General features: G+C 38.4%; 1 protein-coding gene across 10 annotated transcripts; it reads right to left on the bottom strand.

Annotated features, from left to right (window-relative positions):
- Nucleotides 1-1,454: 1,454 nt before the first annotated feature.
- LOC109035134 (leucine-rich repeat flightless-interacting protein 2) lies at nt 1,455-25,098 on the bottom strand. Of its 10 annotated transcripts, none has more exons than XM_019048637.2 (13): nt 24,740-25,098; nt 22,821-22,893; nt 19,098-19,230; nt 11,910-12,042; nt 10,871-11,022; nt 10,254-10,400; nt 9,778-9,894; nt 8,210-8,429; nt 6,988-7,140; nt 6,134-6,213; nt 5,174-5,278; nt 2,569-2,695; nt 1,455-1,824 (listed from the first exon to the last, which is right to left on the bottom strand). In XM_019048637.2, the coding sequence occupies exons 3-12, from the start codon at nt 19,182-19,184 to the stop codon at nt 2,585-2,587; spliced, it is 1,305 nt and encodes a 434-aa protein (XP_018904182.1). In that variant the 5' UTR covers nt 19,185-19,230; nt 22,821-22,893; nt 24,740-25,098; the 3' UTR covers nt 1,455-1,824; nt 2,569-2,584. The 10 variants fall into 10 exon arrangements, with proteins under 10 accessions (XP_018904182.1, XP_018904179.1, XP_018904186.1 ...); XM_019048634.2 differs by having other exon boundaries at nt 22,821-22,890; XM_019048641.2 differs by having other exon boundaries at nt 10,254-10,397; nt 22,821-22,890.
- Between the last annotated feature and the right edge of the window lie 1,798 nt (nt 25,099-26,896).

The following is a 26,896-nucleotide window of genomic DNA, read 5'->3' as shown; positions in this document are numbered from 1 at the left end:
ATTTGAACATTGCTCATAAAAGTTTAGAAGAACACGTTTTTCCACAAGTGCAAACAGAATCAATAAAAAAAAGGTTCAAAGAAATAATAAAGCTCAATTTTTATATTCTTTGGTGGAGTGGTCCTGCATACAATAAAATCATGTACATTGAAGTTGTTGTACACTGGAGAGCCAATAAAGTCTTTTTGAAGCTGTTGTGTCCAGTACTCCCGAGAATAGCGCATGACTGGCGATGCTGTATGCGAGGGTCCCCAGCTCCTGGCTTCCCTGTGAGTGGTCAGGTATAAAATTCATTGCATATAAACCAGGGATTCCGTATATTTTTAATAAGTGATACTTTGGTCAGAATATTGTGCAAAAATTCTTGAAAATAGCTATTGGTTTAAATTGATGAATTCCGAAAAACACTTGCGGCCTGCGATTTTTCCATGAGTCACTGTGTTAAAAAATTCTCCATGTTTCACCCTTCCGACAAACAGGAGATAAATGCACGGATTAAGGATTGACTTCAGCAGCGTTCCAATGCATAGCAACTCTAATGTGCTCTATGAGTAAATAGTACTAAAATGCTTAACTTTTAGAAGACTTTGGTAAACACAGATTTAACTGTTTCGTATCACACTTCACAGACCCTCACTCGGTTTGTTTTGTTATGGAAGAATAAGAGCTTGTAATATTTTTCTTAGCAAAACTAGGATATACAATTCCAAACTTAAAAATGTATAAAAAAATTGGATTAGATGGCAAAAGTTGTACTGATATGATATCACCTACACTCATGGAAGCTTGCACATAATTTTTGCCGGTCAAAAAGAAAATGACGACTCTGACTAAAATCTCACCCCATTCTCATTAAAGTAAACTGAAAGATGCAAGTAATAAGGAAGAAAGAGCACCTAAATTCATAAATAAACTAAAAGAAAAAGAATTGACCATTGAAATCAATTCCTGTGATTTAGATGTGATGTGTGATTAATTTCTTAAAAATTTAAAAATAATTTGGTGGTTTTGATTGCAAAAAATTCTGTGGGAAAAATCTAAACGCAAAATTATGATATATTTTGACAGGAAACCTCAACATCAAAGAGGAAGACTCCAAAAATGTCTTTAGAAAGTAAAACAAAGGTTGATGGATAATCTAGTAAAGCCATTTCAGCAAGCCTGTCTTCCTTCTCTCTTATCTTTCATCATTTCTTGCTCTCCAGAGTTTAAATGTTAAACAAGGTTGGGAGTTACCTTCAGTTACTGTTTTTTATTCTTTAGCGATAGTTTCACAAATTTTACATCGTAAAATATACTTTTCCAACCACTGAATGAAGGAAACATATTTGATACAAGGAGGTGGCAAGTATACTCGATGCAGTTAGGTGATGTTTTTTGAGAGGAAGGAGAAGAAGGAGTACAAAAAAAAAGGAATAAAAACCCGTCCGAAGCAAAATCATGAACAATTTAAATTTTTGTACCAACAAGATTTTTATTAAATAAGGTAACTGATAGATGCAAATGTATATGTTTTTTGCAAAAACAGGGGTAAAATTCGTTAAAAAAAAACTTACTTGGAGCAATTTGAAGCCTGTGCTACAATGGGCATAATTACAAATAAAATAATTTAATTGAAGAGAGGAGATTAATTTTTTTGGCAAGATTAGAAATGGTGAAAAATGTTTCAATGGGTTAGAATAGGTTACAAGAAGAAAATTGGCTAAAATGCAGACAAAAATATGTAGATAGACGCAAAAACTTTCGCTCCGGCAGTTAAGCAGGAATAGTAATGTGACTATGATTCTTGCTTCCACCTATGAGTCGCACATCAGACTTCCATTACTAAAAAAAAGAGAAAAAGAGAGAGACTTAAGAGAAAGGATAAACAATTACACTGAATGAATCAACTGATTGGATTCTTTGAATTCTTCAACGTTGGATTTTACACTTAAAGCATATTATATTGCGAGAGCAGAACCATGTTGATGTCAGGAGGCTGATGCGAGATTGATGAAAAAGAACTGGAGAGAACTATCATGTTCATAAACGATTGCAAACATATAGAGCAAAATGCTTCAGCAGCTATGATTGAGCATCATTAGTGCCATGCAATAAAAGCCCACCTGAAAATAGTTGTAACTCTAAAATTGATTTTTTTCCTAAAGAGCACATCATCATACTGATATACATAAACAGATACTTTTTTTAAAATTAAAAACGGCTTCTTAGGGGAATTCACGAAACTGTTAAATTTGCAGAGTCAAAAATTCAAAAAAGAGGAGAGAATCTCCCTTGAAAGAATACATGCAATAATGAGACATCCAGTTCAAAAATTGAACATTGAATGAGAATTCACAAATTAGACAGAGTTTAGGCACAAACTGCAGGTGAATAACTTCAATTATTCGAAAGTAATCATGTTTTTGAGAGGACAAGTTAGCAGTGCTGCCATCAATGCTGGGCTCTAAAGTATGGTAGAACATCTCACTAAAAAAATTGAAGACAATCAGAGGGGATTTGACTGTTCTTGCACGGTCCTGTTTAATCCACTCCATAAGGAAATTATTCATGATTAAGATATCTTACCTTCCGTTAGATTGCACTACAGCTCTTTCAATAAAGTTGATTTGGCACTTTTAAGCTTATCTAGTCTTCGGTGTAAATGCATATTAGATGTTTCTAATTCTTCTACCCTACTCTGAGCCTCTCTTAACTGAAAAGCAAAAAGATCATTGAAAAGATGAATAAATACAAAGGAAATGAGAGAACTCTTAAGAAGACCACATTTGGTCAGATGATGAATTAAATGCAACTACAACTGTGTTTTGGAAGTATATTCTATAAAAAAAAGGAAATCAAAAACAGAAAATGCGCCTCATTGTAGCTCAATATTGGAAACACAAAGGCATTTAAAATAAAAGTTTTAAAATTGAGAAAAGAGCGAGAGAGAAAACAAAATCTCTCCGATTTCCAAGAAAAAAAACTCAAGAGTAAAGTTTCGAATGGCAAGGTAAAAAGATTATGCAAAAGAGTGCTCATCAGTTGATACAATCCCTAGAAATTCGTTGATGGACGAGTGCACTAAACAAGAGATACATTCCCTGAGGGCACTTTAACCCATTCCCTCCTTTATTAATTAGGTGGGAGCTTAAAGATGATTAGCAATGGCAGGGCGAGAATGATCGATTATCAATATTTCCACATTTGAAGCTATGGTAAAGAATCGATTATCAAGGTGTTTGTTGCAAACACCCTCTTTATCGATTCTTTACCATTGGTTTAAATGGCAGATTAATCGCAAAGCACACCACATCACAGATGAGTAATCCTGTCTTCTCAGTATTGCTAAGGTAAAAAGCATGAGCCCAAATTGATCTGCCGATCTGACCACTGTACCAACTCTGCTCTACAATTGAATCGACGTATGCGAAAACGTCCGATGTCCAAAAAATCAACTTTTGGTAAACCGCAAAATACTGCATACTTTGAGATAGTCCCTCAAGAAATGTGTTCAGGACTGCCTGAAATGCATGAAACTGATTTTAATTATACAGAGTAAGGTGAAATTTTTCATCTTTAGAGGGTCCAGAACAAGAATCCAAATTTGCCCCCTCGACAAATCATAGGAGCCCCCCCCCCCCCCCGAAAACCCCCTAAATCGCAAAAGCAGTAAAAAATCAGCTCTCGTTGATCTGCTACCAACACTTGTTTTGAGAGCAGAACTTTCTTTCTCACCTGATTTTTCACCTACAAGGGATCTTTAACGAGAATCCAAATTAGCCGCCTCGACAAAATATGGGAACCCCTCTGAAACCCCCCCCCCCCCCAAAAAAAAAACAAATCGAAAAAACGAATCAATCAAGAATCCGTTATTTTCTCTCGTTGTTGTGCTACTATCGCACGTTTTGAGAGCGGAACTTTTTTTCTCACCTGGGTTCTCATCTATAGAGATTCCTAAACGAAAATCCATATTTTCCCCCTCGACATGATATGGGAACCCCTCCAACCCCCTCCCCGAGCACCCACCCATAGTGTCGAAAAAACTGTCAAAAATCGGTTATTTTCTCTCGTTTTTCGTTAACTCTGTCAAAAATTTTACGGATGAAAATCGCGCTCACTGCAGGGTTCTCAAAAAAAACCCAATATTTTCAAAATTTCGTTTTTTAATGGTTTTTTGCTTGTAACTGTATTTCAGCAACTCTTTAAGGTAAAGTTTATCCTTTCAAATAAAAGTAGATTCAAAATTCTAAAATTTCGAGTATCAAGCTTGTCCATAGAGCGTAACGAGACAGTACCCCAGCGTTGCCAAAGTTACCGTCTCAAAAGGCGTTTTCCGGGCGGTGTAGTTCACGCAACCACTCCACTCTCTTCCCCATGTAACAAAAACATCGTACCCCAACCTACCCCATAGATGCCCTTAATCGACTATGCTTAGTTTATTTGCCACCAAGTAAAGCGTGATAATAATGATACCCATGTACTTAAGGAGGAGTTGGATCAGCATTCTGACGGTGTAAGTCGGCAATCACATGATTTGGTTTGCGACTTCATAGACTTCATGTCATAATTTATTTTTAAACAGAAAACTACTAAACTAAAATGATGTCAATTTGTTCTCCTTCAATAAACTAACATAGAGGCGGAGATTTTCAGACACCGCAAACGAGTCATATGATTGCGGACTTACGCCATCGATTTGCAGTTTTGCAAAACCGCATATAAATCCCCGAATGACTGGACTATAACTGAACATCGGACGTTTTTGCATACTTTAAAAGTTCGACCCCCTAAATGGGGGTGAAAAACCCAAAAGTAGGTCAAATCCATCTACACACAGATGCACCTATCCTGGAAGATGACTTTGAGCCACAAAAGTCAAAATCCAAAAAAATGGACATCGGACATTTTCGCATACGTCGATTCAATTCCACTTGATCCTTTTCATACAGTGGTACATTTTTTCATATAATGAATAATGTCATTTACACCTGGGCTTGGCTAAGGTTTTGCTTTGTTTTTATTGAATAATCCGCAAAAGAGGATTCTTCCTAATTTTAAGTTAATTATCTCAGCTCATGGAGTCTCCAGTTTTAGTGCATATCTTCTTGACAGTTGGTTCCCTTAAATTTCAAGAAGATGTAAACTTGTACATTCATGAAATCATGTGGCTTAATGAAAAAAATTGTCTTACCTCTCTTTGTAACTTTCGTTTTTCTATTTTCAATTCATCTTCAACTTTTTCTGATGTTTCCGCAGCCGATTTGTATCGAATTACTTGACTTTCTAACCGAGCAACCTGCAAAATTCCAGAGAAAAAATTTCCCCATCAATAGAGAGGTAATCTCTCTTTTCATTTGAAAGTACATGTAAGTTTCTACATACTTCAATCAGTAGTATGACTTAACTCAGAGTTCTTCGTTTCTGAGCCTCTTCAGTTCACATTTCATCTAGTGTCCAGCAAGGCAGACACTATCTTGTTTCCGGTTTTCATTAATGATCTCACCATCAACCATAAAGGTGTGAATGCTAACCATTTTTCAAATGATGTCAAGTTTCATGCTATTGACAAGTTAGTCCAGAATGTTGTATTATTTCAGATTGCTTTGGATACCATTAGGGTTTGGGGAAGGAGGGGTCAAGCTTAACCTGGCAGTAGGCTTTAATTGATGTGAAGCACCCCCTTCTTGGAAAATTTTGATAAAAAATGAAGCATATCGTCTTTGTAATCCTCAAGAGGGTAATTTTCTTTTCTGATTCTAGAGGCTATCCATAAATTATGTAAGGCAAGTAGAAGGCAAACCTCCAGTCAAGTAAGCTTCTTGCTCCGAAGCTGCCTTTTATCCTGATTCCTAATATCCTAATTCCTGGCAGGTCAATTAATCCCCTACTTCCATTAGTTGCATTTAAAAAAATAGGCATGACCAATAAAAACTGCATGATTTGGTTATGCTTAAAATTTACTGTGAAAATGTTGGAAATGCAAAAATAAAAATTAATTGAAACAATATCAGATGCAAAATTTTGACTTTGGAAGAGTTTGCATAAGTGTGAGACGATCCGCAGCAAATGAAGGTCAGATATTAAATGAATAAGGAGTATCAGAAAAAGTCCAACAATAAATTTGGTAAAATGAAGCCAAGAGGTTACTCACATTTGCTTGAAGAGTGGAGACATCTTGCTCAGCTTTTTGCCATTTAAATTTATACTCCCCAAGTAATTTGTTGGCCTCTCCTACAAAAGTAAGACAACAATTTTCATCTTATCATCATTAGTACACTTTGAAAATCATTACAATCATTTAAAAAAACCATTGAAATTGAAGATAATCTTATCCAGATGAGGAGTGAAATTCAAAATGTTTGTAATTCTTTTTTTTATTATTATTATAGACTTATTATTTTTAAAGCACATGTTGACTATGTGGAATCTAAGGCTTTGAAACAATTGCATTTTATTGAATAAAATGCACAGATCGCAAGAGCGTTCAGTCAATGGTTGTACTTCATAATTCTCAGACTTCGCTGATCATGTTGTAAGTATGCATCCCTTGCATGGAAACCTCATTTCCAGGTAGACCTCAGAAAGTTTACTAAAAGACACCACTACTTATTTAAAGTAACTGCTATTACAGAGGGTTGGCCTGCATTAAGGAGCGATCATGATTTTTCTGAAATTACAGGGTACTCTGTAACATTTTAGCTGATGGTGAGCCATAGGATGCAAAGCGCAGACATGTGATTGCTTACGGACCGGCACAGCAATGCACTGGCATTGAGCAATCACATTTAAAGTTGATTTAAAGTCACGGCTGGAGCAAACTGTAGTGTTGAGCCTGCAGTTTCACATGATGAAATTTTCATGGCTAAATTTCAGTTAGGATCAAAGATATTGTAGAAGATATCTATCTAAAAACAAGGTTTGGTCAGTATTGGACTGCAGTCACCTAGCCCTCAACGACAAAACCTGATAAAAATTACTATGATGAAAAAGAGAATTTTGAGTTACGTTGTGCATCCTCAAAGTCTAAGCCTCCATCAGTTCCATTCATGCTTTTGAAGCCCCTCAATCTTCCTCGTTCTTCTTCCAATTCTAATTTGACATGCCTTAATTCATCTAGTAGTTCGTCTTTTTCTGCGGCAAGTTTCCGCAACCGGACATCTACAAAAATAAGATGAGAAGTACGGTTAGTGGGGGTTTGAAACACACATGGAATCTTAAAATTACAATCCTACAGCATCTCAGTTATGACCGAAAAAAGGAATTAAAATCTTTAGAGCTTACTACTTAAAAGTAACATTGCAACTCTCAACAGCATGGTGTAAATTATGTTTGACAACACTTTATCCGGCTTTTTTAAATTGAATTATTACTCTGTGGCGTGATGTTGCAAATATTTATCAGGGCCTCTGGTTGAAGGACTATACATGGACTGCAAAAAAATTTGATGCCAACTAAACCCAGAGACTTTTAGGTATGGTGTTCCTTGCGATCTTTTGAGTACAATGAGCTTCCAAAATTAAACTTTTAACATGCCAATCTTGAGAAAATTGAGTCTAAAATATGCATTTTTTGGCAGTTTAAGACGCATTAATGAATGGAAAAATGGATATGATCGCAAAGCGAGCTTCTCTTTCCTCATCTAGGTCCGGGTCCGCAAAATAAGACTGCTCATCAACTTAATTTAAAACAAAAGGCTCCACATCTTTGACTTAGTATTGGCGCCACTTCTCCGCAAAATGTGTTAATTTGCCAATAGATGCACTTTCCAAACCCTATTTTTTTAAGATTGGTACATAGAAAGTTCGTTTTGAAGAGCTCATCAGGAGATCTAAGAATATCACTCCAAAAAATTTCGAGATTTAGCCAGTGATAAATTTTTTGGTATTCCATGCGTAATCCATTGGTTTAATGTTTCAACCAACATAGTGACAAAATGCCACTAACTGAGGTCGCATTACCCCTAAAACCTCAATTGATCCTGTACCAAAATCAGAGGCAAACTTGCTCTGCCAGATGTAACGATATATCACATGCAATTCTTGGGAGGATAATTAAGAAAACAAGGAAGCTGATATCTATGCAAAGATGTGCCAACTCGGATGCGTATGCTATTACCTAGAGATGATCATTAAGGTTGGTGAGTGATTTAAGGAACACAGAAATACACAATTGAATCATTTTAAAAAGCTAAGGGAAAGTAAATTGAGGTCAAAACCTAAGGACTTACCTAATGATCCTTCTCCAGCTGAATTCAAAAGCTCTGCAGCTTTGATTGACACCAATGCCCGTTTTGTTGATTTTTTTGTTCTTTTCCTTTCATCATGATTATTGACAGGATTACAAGAGTCTGTTGAGCCATTTTCTAGGCCATTTACCTCTCTGAGTCCTTCGTCACTTTTTTCATCTTCAGATGAATATTCTCCCCCGACTATAGTGAGGCCTTGCTCCTGCAATGTACAAATTTTATTTCATGCTTGTTAGTTTTGCGTTTCCTCAGAAGGTAAAACAATGAATATGGTAGACAGAGAACTCATAGAGATTCACTTGATGACCCCGACCAAATTCCTTCATATAATTCTGTAATCTTAAAGCTTCACCGACCCTCTCTTACTTTCTTGGATTTTCTTTTCAATTGGAAGCTGCCCTTGTCGCATGGGTAAAGTGGACTCTACTAAATTGCTGAATTTTTTATGTGTTGCAGAATCCACCTCCTTTAAAAAAAGTTTCCATACGACTTGAATCGGTAATTCAAGAGAGAGTCATTTTGGCTCCTAAATACTCCATTTTGGACCAGTCTCATGATTTTCTGTAAATAGAAACTGTTAGGGTGTGCTCGGTTGATGAGGATGAATTTTTGATAAGATGCAGGTCTGACCTTTCTGAGTAACAGTAAAATAGAGAATGGGTGCGCAAACTTAAAAAAAGAGGAGCTTTGGCTCTTAGAATATTCTATTCTGGCAGTATTTCACAATTTAATAAAATATACTTATGATTGCTGTGAAGAGTGAGCTCCATTAGTTTACCTGAATTTTTGATAAGATGCAGGTCTGACCTTCGTGATAATTAATTGATTCGTGATTACATTATAACGATTATGACATATGATACTTGATGATGAACAATTATCAATTGCAGTTGAAAAAAAAATATAAAGAAATACAGAATGTAGGTAATGTTAATTCAATAATGATAATAATACACAAAAAAAACCAGAAAAAATTTAAAAGCAGGAGATTATCTAATAAAAATCAATTCAATGACACCACTTTGTAAAGGTTTGCAAAGCCTTAGGCCATGAAGTCACGCGTAAAGTGGGTGACCAGGAGTGCAGGATTGCAGGGGAAATCCCCTGCCTAGCTGTAAGTTCGTGCTGCACGTGCACTGAACAGCTAGAGTTGATAAAAAATCAAAATTATTAGATCAAAACTAAAATGTTCAACAAAATTATGCATTTCACTGCATGTATTTTTATCAAAATTCAAAAGTGACTAAATTTCTGTCAGCTGGACCATCAAACAAGAAAATAGTGCTTACTTTGGATGAATAGATTAAGTTATTTTGTACTTTTTTGAGTGATGCCGGCATCCATTGCAAGAGGGAAGCATTTTTCAAAGGGAGGGCATATCAATCCGGGTGTCATTTTGGTGTAGCTTTGTTATAAAACAAAAATTTTAAAGTAAACTGATCTTTCAAAACAGTTTGCTTAAAAACTTTTTCCTGTGACCCATAGACCGACAAGGCATTTTGCTACAATATTTTGCCTCCAAACAAAATAAAATGAGACATAAGACATACCTTAATTAGACTATCTCTTTCTTCCAGTTGCAACCGGAAAAACTCCAGTTCTCCTTGCACTTTGGAAAAAAGTCTTTTTAACTGTTCATGTTCTCTACACTTATCTCTATGCTCTCGCTGGATAGAAAAAACAGAGATGAAACACAGAATTAATATGTGATGGAGACTAAAATATCAGATAATGTCTTGTTTTTTTGGTTTGAAAATGAACAAGAAACCAAAGGGGATGAATAAAAGATTTAAGTTAAATCAGATTCAAATTACTTTCAATTGACAAGTTCATAATTGCCTGTCACCCAAAATTTGAAAACTTAAATTTCGTTTTATCATCTACATTATCCCTCAAGTACCCAGTCTTACTCAATATTCTGGAAGAAGTAAAGGCAAATAAAAATAATGGATTACTGAAAAAAGGTTTCAATACAACTGAGTAAAATTGATTTGGAAAATAAAAATAAAAGAAAACAAAATAATACCTGTAATTGGGCATGTGACTCCTCTAGTTCTTCAAATTTATCTTTAAGTAAATCTACTTGATAAGAGGCTGCTGATTTTTCATTATCTAATTGAGCATTTTGAATCATTGCTTTCCGGAATCGATCTTCAACTTCTCTGAATTCCTGCTAAAGAACAGATATAGATAACAGTATAAGATGAGTCATAAAGAGTATTCTATTGTGTTTGAATGACTCGGTAGAGAGGCGCGACACTACTGCAATTTTAGTGATTTTTACTCCTTCAACCCTCCTTTTTGGGACCCTTCCAAATAGTTGTCCTTATAAAAACCGCCTAGGTCCATCATCACATTCACAAGGAGCATTGACTTATTTACATACTGTATAAATGCCTCTTTCTCACTAAAGAAGCTCAACAAAGGCTCATATGAAAGCTAATGAAATAAGCTCCAAGTTCCTGCAAATCGTAGTTCAATATTTGTGATACTTTACTCAAAGCAGGCCAACTCTGAATTCCTTTGTACATTCACCCAGGTCCCACGCATCGCAGGTTCATTGTATACTCCTCCAAAATTAGAGCTGAGGATATTTCGAGCAGCTGTCAGAAAGTGATAACCTTGAAATACCTGATTACTCACCCTAAGATCTCTGACGCCCATGCTATCTTCCAACGAATCTTCAGAAGATCGCCTACTAGAATGATAGCTATTGTTCCCACCGGTTGAAAGAACTGATGCTGCCCTAGGAGATGCGATACAGGATCCAACACGAGTTGATCGGTTTATTACATCTGTGAAAAAAGATAGAAACTGAAATTAGAGCAACTGTGAAACATGATTTTTTTTTGGTCACAAAACACAATGGCGCTAGTTTGTGTGCGAGTACAATGACTGCAAAAAAAATTTAACTATCAATCTCAAAGTAAAGTTGAACGTTTTGCCCGATGCTCCTCGATCCTGTTTTTTTTTTTCTTTTTTTGTATGGAGATATGGAAAATTTCCATCTATAGGTACGTGATCTAATATATAAAAAACTGAGGATACATGCAACTTTAAATCCTTCAATTTGCCATTGGAGCGGTTTTTTGTGATTTTTTTTTTTTAAGAGTTTGTAAAATTATAGTGAAACTACCCCTGTATAGTAAAGTCACAGGAAATATAGAAGTGACGTAAGAACTGTGTTTCGAGAATATGTTGAATTGGTTGAAAAATATATTTTACAAATTAAAACCCTGAGACTTTTAATTATTTAATTATATATATTAGTATTGTTATTCTTTCATGTTTTATTTAATTATTCCTAACCAAAAGGAATCTTTTGGGCGGATCTTTCTGTTGAAATGAGAAATTATTATTTTCCCCCTTAAAAATAGGATACTTAAGGCGCTTCCAAGGTTTCGACCAGACTCGAATGATCATTTAACATCGTCCACTTTTCAAAGGCCAATTTCTTGCGCTTCAAGGTTGATTTAAGGCATGAGATTAGGAGAACATAACTGCCGCGCCATTTCTCATTCTCTTGTAAAACGAATCCAAAATACAATGAAACGCTGGGATTTCACGCCGATTTTCGTTCATCTTTTTGCCTAAAACGAGATGGCACTTAGTGGGTTTTGAATGTCCTCTCTTCAAGAGGGCTGAGAGCGTAGGTTGAACGGTAGTGTGTATGTGATATTACCTGTGGTGGCGTAGAGATCGTAGACCTTATCGGCGTTTTCCTCGGCCTCCCGCTGCTGCCGCTCTAGTTCCCGCATCCTGATCTCTCGGGCCTCCGCTCGAGCTTGACGCCGGGCGGCCAGTCGCGCCTCTGCCTGCAACACACGACGCACATAATCATTATGAAGACTCGATAATCTCAATTCTTTTCTTGAATAGAACAACCGTGCAAAACATTCAGATTCTAACATTACACTTGGATCAACACTAGTTCGTCCATTCAGAGAAGGGTAAAGACCCTCTGCTAGCCTCTCGGCGACAGGTTTTAGCGGACAGTACCTACCACATTAGTACCCACTTGACCGAATTTCTTTCGGTGCAGATTTTGGTGTCATGCTTCCCCTAGCAGAGATGGTCCTTGGTTGAAAGAAAGATTTCCACATACGTAAGAGCGGAGTGGCAAACCAGCAACATACTTTAGCAGTGAAAATAAAATTTCGATTCTACTCGCAAAATGCGGAGACATAAAAAAAACAGCAAATAAAATTAAAACGACGATGGCGTGGCTAAACAGGGGATTTTTTTTTGCTGCGTATCAGTGGACTATTTTTTTAAAAAAAATGTCTTTAATTATTTACTGTTTTGGTGTAAATTATACGAGATGTTCAAAATCACCCGTACTGCCGCAATCACACGCTGAATGTGGGAGCTGAATGTGGCTTGAATGTGGAAGTCATCGGCCCGATGCCTGAATTTTGCGCGTAACGCGCAAAATTCAGCAACGATTCTCAGCGACCGTCGGACTAATGTTGAATGAGTCAGTTAAGTCATTTTTTTTATTGTGTCATTCGAAAGTGGCAAGTGACCGAAGCTTACAGTTTTTTTCCCAAATTTTTTTGATGACTGCAAACGGGAGGAAAGTTTATTCGAAAGTGCCAAAAATTAGGGTGGCCTAAAAATGGCGTTTGAACTGCGCGCTCGTAGGCTCCGCATGTACACGTCACGATCAATATGGCGGCGGAATGCGTAGTGGAAGAATACACGGCGGCGTCGCGTTGGCGGTATGTTTTTGTTGGTCAATTGGAGGTTATGTAGGTTACTTTGTTTGAGATTCATATCCATTGTTCTTAATTCTCTAAGCTTTTCAATCAGAATGCGATACAGATCAAGGTACACTCTACTACAGGTATGGACAAATGGAATTTTAGAAAGTCGTCAAAACGTGTAGATTTGACAGCATCGAGAGTACGACTGCGAAGACATACGCGGCAAATGGACGGTACGACTTCATACGTGTAGATTGTTGTTAAATACCAATAAAAAAAAAAAAAAAAAAAAAAAAAAAAAAAAAAAAAAAAAAAAAAATACGTCACTAGATCGCCGATTTTCTCAGCGCTGCCACTTCGGCACCCCGTTTGTCCATACCTGTAGTAGAGTGTACCTTGGATACAGATGTATGCAGGATAAGAACAGAGGATAAGAAACATTCACACAGAACTTACTTAACCTCAAACGAGAAATCGTGATGTCAACATCGGCAGCGTGGCGGTAGTAAGCAAGTCGGCTTCGGTGCCGCCATCTTCCCGTCGATGACGCGTATAGTTCGAAGATTCACGGCGGTCGGTTCAAACACGTTTTCGAGGACCCCTAAAAAGGAAGCGTTATATCTCCACGAGACAAAATTTCGTGAAATTTTAACATTGCTGAACATGAATTTCTGAAGGAACCAGAGGCAACAGAACAATACAATTGCCCATGATCTCGGGCAAAGCTGGATGAAAGTATAATAATTAGGCACACCGAAGAAATTGCTTACGCACAGTAGGTCGAACTGAATTCTCTTAGGCTCAGAACAAAAAATGACGTCCCTTATGCGTCAGAAATGCTCGAAAGAATACTCAACTTCAACTGAACGCGGCTCCTGTCGCATGGGTCGTATGCCCGTACGCGACTGCTCATTCGGCTCTTGAAATGCTCAAGTGGATACCCAGCTTTACCTGTTGAGTAACGTCTCCGGTAATGTATCGGACAAGACTCATTCTCAAGATTCAGCTAAGCACGCTCGGAGCCCTCCCGTTATGATAACGTAGATTAATCTGAGATTAAAAATGCGGTCTCGGTGAATACACAAATGAAATGAGAAATTATCTCATTGGGTGTCACTCTCAGTTTCGATCGGGATACGCCACTCACCTCTGCTAATTCCTCGTCCATCATTTCTCCACCGACCACCACCTCTTACAAAAGGCGCGAAAGAAATTCCGAAATTCAACCTCTTAACTGAAAATTACCGGACTATCGCACGGAAATTCCAACCGAGTGAAATATTGTAAAAGAAAACAAGATCCACTGACACACAAACATGAACACTGATCACGTCACACGTTCAATTGAAATTACTATTGAAAATTTGTCTGAATTTATTGTTCGCTGAAATTTGACACTCATCTCGAAAGAATATCCCTCATATACGTAGGAATTATTTTCTGAAAACTTCAAGGCAAATTTCGCCATAAATCACAAGAATTTTATCTGCATTCTTCTAGATCCATGAACACAATAATTAATTTCCATACTTCATAATTTGAAGGAGAGCCTCTCCGACCCTTTGACGATTACATTGTGATAAAAGATCGAGAAACCAATCCAAGATTGGGAGATACTTTGGCAACGGGTCAAAGATGACCGCTGATTGTTTTACATGGCACGATGTCGATGATTGTCGATAATCTATCGAATCAGGTGTTTGACTCACCCTTTGAGATGTGACAGACGTTGATAACAAAAATCGTTGCTAATTATTATCAGTCACCTATCAAGCATTAAAGCTGAGCATTGGCAAGATGGACTCTTGATAGAAAGCCGTATCTAATGAGAGCTTTTTGATATAGTTTGATCCATCGTTCTGCGAGGTATCACTATAGTGTCAGATCACTCCGATGAGCAATGAGTTCAAGAATGCATGACATTCGCGCGACACGTTGCGTGCAAACGCAATTGCCAAATTAAAGGACAAGATTCGTTTTTGGCGATTATACAGCAACTAGCTGTTTGGAGCGCGCTCGCGCGCTTTCACAACTAGGCAGGGAGTACCCCCTGCACCGTCGGTCACCTGCTTGGTGGGTGTCTTAGAGGCTCCGCAGACTCGTCTATATGAAACATGGTGCCATCAAATTTATTGGAAGTATGTAGCAGATATTTATTTAAATCATGACTGTTCGATGAAATAATTTAGTCTTTCCTTGTTTGTTTGTTTGTTTGTTTATTTATTTGTTTGCTGATTTTTTTCAATTTATCTGTTTCTATTTTGTAGTGATTACAATAGTTTTTCGAGTACCTATTCATCAACTTTTGATCAATAAAGGATTTCATTTTCTCCCTGAGGTGAAGTTTAAACAGGACTATTGGAAAGACCGCCAACTGAACCTAATTATGCTAAAAGCAGCCAAGTAATAATTAAATATATACCAGGAGAATTTATAAGAACATAGGATTTGCGTGTTTCGATGTACATTAAAGGATCTAAGCGTCGGATTGCTTATTTTGAGAAAAATCAAAGTACTAAATCTGCTGTTCTCTTTGGACCATGCGGTTGTCAAATGCCTGGGCGCTTCGCCCCGTCACTGTGGAAATCGACGCAAGCGGGTGCACGACCACATATCCCACTTCGCCGTTCTCTTTGCATCCTCTCTCCGAAGGTCCCACACGACCAAGAGGACGATGACTTTTTGGACCACGAAGTTTATAAAAATACAAGCTTACAAGCTAAACGACAACAATTACATCGCGTGGCGTGTTGAAGGGAAGGCCTTGATGCAGAAAAGACAGTGATACGAGGCTATTGATCCGGGATACGGTGGCGAGGAGGAGTATGATAAATTGGATACTGATCTGTTGAAGAAGAAGGCAAGGCTCTGGCAATCATACAACTACCGGTGAGTGATTAGTATATTGACTACGTTGGCACATTTTATATTGCTCTCAAGGCATAAGAAACCTTATCAACGTTGCACCAGGAACTCAGCATCATGCATCAAATTGAATGGGTCAGTTGCGCTGGTCGCGGAATCGTGTTTCGATCCTTGATTCTTGTAGATTGGCTAAAAATAATAAGATCCGTTCAAACTGCGACTTTCTACGTTCCATACTAATCAAGATATCGGCTTTAGAAAAATCGGGTTTTTGCCGTCATCCACCGCGGTAGTGACACCCTTGGTTTCTTCCACCTTGCAGTTATCCAAGTGTCACGTTAGACAACCAGTATAAATGTTCGTCACACCAATTGATGAAAACAAGCTGGAAGAAACCAAGGGTGTCACTACAGCGGTGGATGACGTCAAAAACCCGACTTTTCAAAGGCCGATATCTCGGTTAATATTGAACGTAGAAAATCGTGGTTCGGAACGATCTTATTATTTTTAGCCAATCTACAAGAATCAAGCATCATAACACGATTCTGTGACTAGCACAACTGACCCACTCTTAGAACCTAGCTACTCTTTGAGAAACCGAACGAGATGTCCAGGACATATTATCTGGCAAAGGTTTATAACCCATAATCGGGAGTTGGCTGCCGGTGGAATCACGTTTGGTGGGCAGACGCTATCCCTCTTCATTCTGAGCGGTATACCGAGAGAAAAGAGAATTTCATGTGGTCTATAGAGCATGTCAAAGATTTGACTGTCAAGAGTGTGATGTCGTAGTTGCTTGTCGAGGAAAAGCGTCAAATGAGTATGGACATGGACATGTCCAGGAAAAATAATGCAAAAGCTGGGGTTGCATTGAGTTAGTAACAACCATCAACTGAACAAAGAGAAAAGAGGTCCTGGCATGGAGGACATCCTTCACAGCAAAAGTCCCTTAGAGAAGATAGGGAATACGTGTCGAATGAAAAGAAAGCTTTTGGATGCTACTTATGTGATGACATTGACCATATTGCCCGTAATTGTGAAGATTTTAAACAATTTTCAGCAAGCGAGTCGCAGACCGGACTAGGAATGAAATAGTGATGCCATGGAAAGAAGACTTCATTTCTCTCAGTGAAAGTGCTCCACCTGCTACAAAGATGGGAAATGGAGACAGATCTAAGAATGCTGGAAGAAGCGGCGTGGTTATCAGACCTGTGAAAGGCTTGATCATCAGACTGTCTAAAGCGCTTTATGTGCCTAATCTGGATTGAGTGCTAATTGAGGAGCTTTCCGACAAACGGTACATACCGAAGAATCGCGCAGTGAGAAAAACGTATTTGAAGTTTTCATTATTACGTTCTGGCCACTGATGGTGACTTACATCGGAACTTGGACACTTAAATCAAAGTTCATACATCCTAGAATGAGTAACGACCACTGGTAAAGCTTACACTTCTTTCAGTCTTGGGGGAGGAATTTTTTTTTTAAATTTTCCGTCACGTACCCTCTTTCTGGAAATGCACCAGTGGTCATAGGTTTTCGCCTTTAAAGCTGGGCTTTCAAGACATGACAAATTTCTATACAAAATATATGTTAAATAATCTCTTCTGAGTGATAAAAAGGGAAGGGGGGGGGGATCTTATTTAGTATCAAAAGAATTCCCCACCCGCCCGTTGGGACGCGCACTATCTCCACGACGTCGCGACGGCCGCACCCAGAGGTAGATGAACGAGATACGTAGTAAGTAAAGCAGCAATTTTCGGCCTACTGCGCTACCATTAGAGTTGTACTCGCACATAACTAGACACGGAAAATTGGCTTAGCTGCCGTTTCCCAGAAGAAGGGCCCTCACGCTATGTGCCCTTTACCCGTGAACAGCCTAAAACCCTTGACCTAGCCACACAAAACTTGGTCTCCTGGCGCAAGGAGTTGAATTAACCCAAAGCTGGTACATATACAGGGTGTCCCAAACCACCCGTACTAGACCTTTTTCTCGGTTAGTTTAGGTCATACGAAGTCGGGGATCGTGGGGTTGAACAAGAAATTGACCACAAGGAATCCAAATTTCAAGGTCTCGAATCCCCCCCCTCCCCCGCACTTTCCTTGGGAGTACAGGGAAGGGGATCACGATTCTAAAAGTTGGGGTTCCCGATAGATTGAGTCAGTTAAGCTCGGGAGGGATTTGCCTACAATTAGTGGAATCTTACAGTCTTCGGTACGAGAAGGACGATGCGCACGTTAAAATTTCACGAAAAATTGTCTCCGCGAGAATATAACGCTTTCTTTTTAGGGGTCCTCGAAAACGTGTTTGAACCGACCGCCGTGAATATTCTAATCTACGCGTCATAGAACGGGAAGATGGCGGCACCGAAGCCGACTTGCTTACTACCGCCACGCTGCCGATGTTGACATCACGATTTCTCGTTTGAGGTTAAGTAAGTTCTGTGTGAATGTTTCATATCCTACATACATCTGTATCGAATTCTGATTGAAAAGCCTCTCAAACAAAGTAACCTACATAACCTCCAATTGACCAACAAAAACATACCGCCAACGCGACGCCGCCGTGTATTCTTCCACTACGCATTCCGCCGCCATATTGATCGTGACGTGTACATTAGAAACCTACGAGCGCGCGGTTCAAACGCCGTTTTAGGCCACCCTAATTTTTGGCACTTTCAAATAAACTTTTCTCCCGTTTGCAGTCATCAAAAAAAAAATTAGGAAAAAAACTGTAGGCTTCGGTCACTTACCACTTTCGAATGACACAATAAAAAGAAATGACTTAACTGACTCATTGTTATGTAGCGATAAAAATGACACTGTTATTATTTCGAAAACTAGGTTTTTCTGATCTCTTGTATTTTATTACAGCCTTGGGTGGGTTTAAGAAGCTTCACCCCAGAAGGTTATCATTCTGAGTACCTTTTCAAGGGGCCTCCAAAGGGGCCTCCAGCAGTTGGGGTGGCTGGACTTTCTATTCTATTTCAATGCTTGTCTCTCCAATATTTTATTACGGCCTTTCCCCCAAATTAAGCTGTTATTTTATTATGTTGTTTGGCTGAATAAGCTGTTCTTCTTTTGAATTTAAGTTGTACTGGAAATACTGTGACCTCTGGAGCAATACCTATGGCACTATCTATTGTGGAGTTGGAGGAACACAACTGACATAATCGTCTGGAAACTACCCAAATTACTTTGTGTGCCCTTATTTGTCCTAGAACAGTGCTGACAACTAAACAGTTAACGTGTCTATGAACACTACTAGGTTAATGAAAAAAAGCAACTAAGAGTCATCCTACCTCTTTAGCAATCTGATCCAAAGCTTGATCTTCCACAGAATGTTTAGTTGGGCCTCTTCGGCGACCTCCAGGTCCTCCTGGATCCATTGGGCACAGTTCAGACCAATGGTTAATATCATAACATAATAGTCACCTAAGGGCATAGTGTAAAACACCACAATTAGAAGAAGACAAAATATTATTTACTAAAGAACAGAAAATTAAAAAGATCAAGTTCGTGGTTGATGTTTGTGCAGAGGAAACCTTTCGAAGACCCTTAATAACCACATTGTTCGTAGGTATAAGAACAAATTATAAGCATTACGCAGAGCAAATACACTTATTTTTTGACTAAATAGCCCACAATCCACCCTTTGCCTCTCCTGGAATGGAGGGTGGCTGCCTGGCAAGTAGAGAAAATTCGGTGATTTAATCTGCATGCCAGTAGGTGTCAAGTCCCTTGCGAAAGAGAGCTTGATTCGCCAGCAAGATCTTGTTGAACTCAACTTCTGATCCTGAGATTATCAAAGTCCATTGATTGAACGATTAACCAATATTCGTTTTCAACTTAACATAGAGGGGAAGAGGGATTAAAAAAATGAACTTCTGGTCTGATGAGGTAAAGAGAATAGGTAGAGAAAACAGGTGACACTCTGGTGCAGGGGGTTAGATTGTTGGAGTCCAAAAAGGACAAAGGAGGAGTAACGTTTTGGGCCTTTTTCGGCCCCACCTGGATTTTGCTAAATGTTTCATATTTTCAAAGTACTAGTCTTAGGTAGACTCTGTGCCAAATATTAGACCGAACGGAGCCCATGCAAGGGCGCAGCAGCGCCTCAAACCCAAAATCCTGGAATCGAAAAACAATTATTTTCGTCGACTTTTTCGACTGTTATCACTCTTCCAGCACATGCTTCTAATGTATTTTTTTGCGTACTTTTCGTTTCTGGCCTTTTTAAAGGCCTCCGATAAATTTTAAGGGGCCTTATGGCCCATTGTTGCCATTTTTGGCCCATTTTTAGGGGTTTTTTTCCATTTAACACATTCAAAACTCAATTTAATCCAAAAACTGTGTACATTTTTGAAAAGTACGTAAAAAATTGAATAAAAAATGTTCAGTAAAATTTTTTCCTATGTTGCCAAATTTCCGAGAAAATTGGTCCCAAAGTGTCAAAAACGGCAAAAAATCGATAAATCGCCGCGTCTAAGGTTCAAGAAAGTGGAGTACATTTTTCATACTGTACCAGATAACAGCTCTTATCCATCCATACAACATATTAAAATATCATAGTTGTACCTGGATTCCCACGATGTGAAAATTCACCGAGATGTCGATTTTAGCGGCCTTTTTATACTTGAAGGCAGCTCTTTTGAATGTTTCTCGACCTTAGTCACCCTCTATGGGTGTGTACTGTATGTATTTTTCTACGTACTTTTCATATCTGGCCATAAAAATGGCTTCCTGTGAATTTTAGAAGGCCTAACGGTCCATTGTTGCCAATTTTCACCAATTTTTAGGGGTTTTTTCAAGTTTATGTGTGTGAAACTTAATTTAATCTAGAAACCGCGTACAATTTCGGAAAGAATGTAAAAAAATACATAAAAATGTGATGTGTACCTTTTCCCTACGTTGCCAAATTTTCGAGAAAAATCGTCCTGAAGCGCCAAAAATGCCAAAAATTGGATTAATCATCACGTCCGAGATTCCAGGAAGTGAATTTCAAGTTTTCTTTCACTACAAATAACGTATCGAAAATGGAAAATTGCAATGCATCTCAAGGAACATGTAATGGCGCAGATGAACGTGACAAAACGGGCCCTCAAGGTGCTTTTAGTTTATCCTTCACTCCAGGTCACCTCTTTATTCCTGTAACCTCGAGATAATCCTTGGTTCTCAAGATGCTTGCTACGGACCAAATATACCGAACAACAGAAAATGCGTGGAGAAAGTGTCCCATGAATGTCATAATTCACTTCCTGGAACCTTTGACGTGATGATTAATCCAATTTTTGGCATTTTTGGCGCTTCAGGACGATTTTTCTCGAAAATTTGGCAACGTAGGGAAAAGGTACACATCACATTTTTATGTATTTTTTTACATTCTTTCCGAAATTGTACGCGGTTTCTAGATTAAATTAAGTTTCACACACATAAACTTGAAAAAACCCCTAAAAATTGGTGAAAATTGGCAACAATGGACCGTTAGGCCTTCTAAAATTCACAGGAAGCCATTTTTATGGCCAGATATGAAAAGTACGTAGAAAAATACATACAGTACACACCCATAGAGGGTGACTAAGGTCGAGAAACATTCAAAAGAGCTGCCTTCAAGTATAAAAAGGCCGCTAAAATCGACATCTCGGTGAATTTTCACATCGTGGGAATCCAGGTACAACTATGATATTTTAATATGTTGTATGGATGGATAAGAGCTGTTATCTGGTACAGTATGAAAAATGTACTCCACTTTCTTGAACCTTAGACGCGGCGATTTATCGATTTTTTGCCGTTTTTGACACTTTGGGACCAATTTTCTCGGAAATTTGGCAACATAGGAAAAAATTTTACTGAACATTTTTTATTCAATTTTTTACGTACTTTTCAAAAATGTACACAGTTTTTGGATTAAATTGAGTTTTGAATGTGTTAAATGGAAAAAACCCCTAAAAATGGGCCAAAAATGGCAACAATGGGCCATAAGGCCCCTTAAAATTTATCGGAGGCCTTTAAAAAGGCCAGAAACGAAAAGTACGCAAAAAAATACATTAGAAGCATGTGCTGGAAGAGTGATAACAGTCGAAAAAGTCGACGAAAATAATTGTTTTTCGATTCCAGGATTTTGGGTTTGAGGCGCTGCTGCGCCCTTGCATGGGCTCCGTTCGGTCTAATATTTGGCACAGAGTCTACCTAAGACTAGTACTTTGAAAATATGAAACATTTAGCAAAATCCAGGTGGGGCCGGAAAAGGCCCAAAACGTTACTCCTCCTTTGCCCCCTCTAAAATTGGACATACTTACCTCACTCAATTTTTTATATGCAGTGATAGGGTTCTGAATGAATACTCTTACAGTTACTAGAAATTAGAAATTAAGTTGTTTACTAAAAGGCCCTTATCAGCTCTCTTGATCTTAATGCACCTACTTTCTCAATTGCGAAAAAACTGAATTGGATCAGATAAAGATAAATTTAAAAAAAAAAAAAAAAAAAAAAAAAAAAAAAAAAAAAAAAAACCTCCAGTTTATGAAGTATATTATACGATTCTTTAGGGGCTTTATCCCTTCCCTTACAAAGCTTTACCCAAACCAACCTTTTCTTGAACGACTGTTTTGTGTCGAATATGACAGGAGAGAAGCAGTGGCGTTAAGACTCTTCTGGCACCACCTGGATTTGCTGGATATTTCATAAATCAGAAGTACCTATGAGTCCTAGGTTGACTCTGTGCCAAATATATGACGGTCCTCGGGCTTCCATCTGTTAAATATTTGGCAAAGGATATGCATGAGAAAAGTGCTTTGAAAATGTGAAACATTTATCAAAATCCAGGTGGGGCCGAAAAAGCCTGTGGTATCATTTCTCTTTTTTAATTGAAAGTAAGTATAAGTTAATATTCCTGGACACTTTTTGCTTCACAATTTTTGTCCCCTGAAAAAGAACTGCATGAGATTAGAGCCTCTAAAACAGGCTCAAGAGATTTTGGACTTAATATTTATGCTGTAAAAACTATGACTTATAAGTTAGGGACTTACAGAATATTCAGAGCCTTTACTCAGAGAATAGCACCGTCCGAACAGTCAACTTGAACTGACCCGTTGAAAGCTGCTGAAAAAAAAAAAAAATGATCAATATAGGTAAAGTAAAGGAAACGACAAATTAAAAGCCATTTCAGTCATAAGTCATAAAAAAAAATAAATTTAAAATGGTAGCACTCTTCCATATTGTTAGTTAAATATTTTTAGTACACTTGAGTTTGACTGTGTTTTCTTTGTTGGTGCGCCTGCTCAAGTTTCCTACTTTTGGGTGTACTCCTCCATTCGTTTTATAATTCTACTGTAATTACTTGGAATTGAATAACTTATGAGAAAAGAGAGAGAGAAAAAGCAGACTGAAAAGTCCAAGCCGATCAGCTGTGCATCGATAGTTCAGTGCCAAAAGAACAGAGGCAGCCATTTCTGAGCCTCCCCTTTTCAGTACATATTCTTAGTTCATGACTGAAGGTCACGATAATCTTTATTGAAAATCCTTTGGTGATAGATGGGCTGAATGAATGAAAATGAATGAGGTCCACAGGACTCTCTGTATGTTACAAAAGCCATTTCATCCTGAAAATATCTTATAAAATTCGGGATGAAATATATCAGTCTCCTAAAAATGCGACCATCCCATACGGAAGATGAATTTTCAGAGGCAAGTGCGGTTTTGTGCCTACAGGTAGACTAAACTATACTCGGCAACTGTATTTGGCGTCAACATTTGGCCTTGTTCACACAAGCAGAGTTCAGCCAACTTGTTCCGGTAACAAACTTATTCCTCTGAACCTTAGGACTCCCGCTGAACTCCGAGCTTCTATTAGCCTTTTGTTGTGAATTCATTTCTTTTTGTTGTTTACGTCAATTATGTCAATTTGTAATTTAATTTTAAGTATGTATGTATAATTTTAGAAATAGAACGGCTTACTCGCATAACCTTCTAAAATTCCTGCAATCAAAACTTTAAGTTCCGGTTCCGGTGAACTCGTGTGGACAGCATCCCTCGTTTCAAGGAACAAGTTTCGGAAAACTGAGCAGTACACTCAATTAGTTCCTCAAACCGCGCTTGTATGGACAAGGCCAGTCATATGACAAACAGTGTCTGGGGCTGAGAATTGGAAGTTGTTACACTGATCATGGAACATCATAGAGAAAAAGAAGGTGTTTACATTTCCAGTATCTTGGATTCCATCGATAACATAGATAAGTACAGACCATTTTAACCATCAATTTCATTTTTGTAAGTGGTTAGGTTTGCAGATAGAGTAATGTTTCAAAACATGTTCAAAATTATATTACTTATCTATTGAATTATGCCTAACAGTGGACATTACTTACACTTCATTCTCTATACTTGAAATTTCAGATTTTGTAGGAATACTGACCGCATATTTTACTCACCTGCATCACTGTTGAAACAAGTTGGAATTAGCAAACACCTCTTCCTTTCTTCTAAGAGGGAACATTTAAGGGCCTGCGTAATATAATATCAGAATGTGATGGAAAATGTTTAATATTGCACTGAAGACAGAGAGGATTTCACCTTTACCTGGTCCACCTGTAACTCAATTTGGGAGTCTCATCCCTCATCAAAGAAGGATTCATTACGCTACAAACGGTACACCTGATACAAGTTCAGCGGTGATAAATTGGACATTCCTCAGTGTTTTAACTTCCTTGCAAGTCTAAGGGCCCTAAATGCATACTAAAAGTTGACATGAAAGAGTTTATAAATAGGGAAACGACCACTGGACAGGACAACGATAGCTCATAACAGAGGTGTGCAGAGTTTGAAAAAGTTTGGAGGCTCGGTACTATCACATTCTGTCTCAGTACATATCTACAAACAGCCAAGAGGTGGAAGTCTCAAAGGAATTCAGAGAGGATTCAATTTATGGGTGCCGCGAGAGGAAACGTACCAAAGATGACCAAAGACGCAACGGAGGCTGTAATTAGTTCATATCCATTTGTAAAACCATAAAATAATAAAGTGGAAGAGCCTATTGTTTGTACAGTTTGTACGTGCCCAAAATAGCCATCCATGGACGAGATAAATCACACCACCTGATTCTTCAAAGGATCAATCCCGCATGAAAACGACAGAGAAGTTCGACATGATGATACACTGACTTCACGATTGAACCAACTACGATTAATTACAGTCAAAATTTTGATTCAACACTCTCAAAAATTTAGTAAACATAAAAGAGTAATTAGAATTAGCACATCCACAAGTACAAGTGCAAAGCATTACAGTACTTCCAGTGTTGGCCAGTTGTAGTGGTGAATCCTCAGCTTTTTTTTAAGGAATTTATCCGCCCAGGGAGCGCCACCGCCGATGAACGTTTAGCCTACATCTGGTCTTCTGGTCTAACATTTTAGGGTCTATGGTCTCTAGTCTATGATACCTGGACCCTGGACCCTACCGTCCCTACCTAGACCAAAAAGGGTTTTTTGGTTTTACGTCAAATAGGAAAACTATTGGGTCCAATTGTTTTGCGTCTAAATGAAGGGTCGTGTGGGTCGTCTAAAGATTTAATTTAACATCAAATCTGCCATGATAGCGAAGTATAGCGGAGAGAGCGGTAGGTAAATGTCAAATTTTCGAAATCGAGTTTCCGAAGTGAAGCCAAGACAGCATATTAAGCCACGGCTGCCATCTTGGATTTTGAAATTTAATAAATCTGACCGAAAATTCGAGTTCCCCGTCGAAAATTACCTTTGAATATCGAATCTCAGGAAAATCGATCGAACAGGAGCTGACTCAGCATAGGTCACGGCCGCCATCTTGGATTTTGGAATTTTGAAAATCTGATCTAAAATTCGAGGTTACCGTTGAAAAGTACCTCCGATAGCTACGTTAACTAGAGTCCGTCGAAAAATACCCCATACAACCCGAAATTTCGTCTACAGGGTGATCCAAAAGTCCCTTCCACCCCCTCTAACTTTTTACCTAACTGAGGTAAAGATTTGAAACTTGGGGGATGTTCCTAGGTCAAAGGGAGCTACTTTTTGGCCCCCCTAAAATTTTCAGGGGGGCTCCCCTTGGGAAGGCAACGGACCCCAACTTTTAATTTTCAAATAGGAAGACCCCCTTTGTGATAACTCGTTCGAAAGAGCATAAAAAAAGAGAACTTTTCGCGCAAACCCGAAGTCAATATCTCAAACCGTTCCAAAATGGCGGCCGGTTAAAGTTCAAAATGGCCGAAAATTCACACCGGTTATTTGTCGATGGATTTGCGCGAAAATTGGTATGTAGGGGTATTTTGACACGAGAAAAACGAATTTGACGTTAGATTTTCCAAAAACCGAAATTTCCAAAATGGCCGCCGGTTAAAGTTTAAAATGGCCGAAAGTTGGTTTTTTTTAGAAATCTAAGTTCAAATGTGTTTATCTTATGCCAAAATACTCTCGAATTCCAAGATTTAGGCAAATCCATCAGCAAAAAACCGAGATGACAATTTTCGGCCATTTTAAACTTTGACCGGCGGCCATTTTGGAAATTTCGGTTTTTGGAAAATCTAACGTCAAATTCGTTTTTCTCGTGTCAAAATACCCCTACATACCAATTTTCGCGCAAATCCATCGACAAATAACCGGTGTGAATTTTCGGCCATTTTGAACTTTAACCGGCCGCCATTTTGGAACGGTTTGAGATATTGACTTCGGGTTTGCGCGAAAAGTTCTCTTTTTTTATGCTCTTTCGAACGAGTTATCACAAAGGGGGTCTTCCTATTTTAAAATTAAAAGTTGGGGTCCGTTGCCTCCCCAAGGGGGGCCCCCCTGAAAATTTTAGTAGGGGCCAGAAAGTAGCTCCCTTTGACCTAGGAACATCCCCCAAGTTTCAAATCTTTACCTCAGTTAGGTAAAAAGTTAGAGAGGGCTAGAAGGGACTTTTGGACCACCCTGTATAATGCTATTACGTCACGCGATAGGATTGAACCTGTTCGGCGCCGGCGCGGTGCGCGTGAACGACCTTAGTAGCTCCGATCACTATACGGAGAAACAATTTTTCGCTCTTTTGGGCGTCCTGGGCGACGTATTGGGATCGAAATAATTTTGATCAACTCCTCACG

This window comes from Bemisia tabaci, chromosome 2 (genome assembly GCF_918797505.1).
Source record: "Bemisia tabaci chromosome 2, PGI_BMITA_v3".
Taxonomy (NCBI): domain Eukaryota; kingdom Metazoa; phylum Arthropoda; class Insecta; order Hemiptera; family Aleyrodidae; genus Bemisia; species Bemisia tabaci.
This window is presented reverse-complemented; position numbering and strand designations above follow the sequence as displayed.

Excerpts from the sequence above, each read along its gene's own strand:
- LOC109035134 (XM_019048637.2), bottom strand. The coding sequence starts at position 19,184 with ATGGATCCAGGAGGACCTGGAGGTCGCCGAAGAGGCCCAACTAAACAT. Across the intron at positions 12,043-19,097 it reads TGGATCAGATTGCTAAAGAG|GCAGAGGCGCGACTGGCCGC; the intron begins GTAGGATGACTC and ends CGTGTGTTGCAG. Across the intron at positions 10,401-10,870 it reads TGGGCGTCAGAGATCTTAGG|CAGGAATTCAGAGAAGTTGA; the intron begins GTGAGTAATCAG and ends TCTGTTCTTTAG.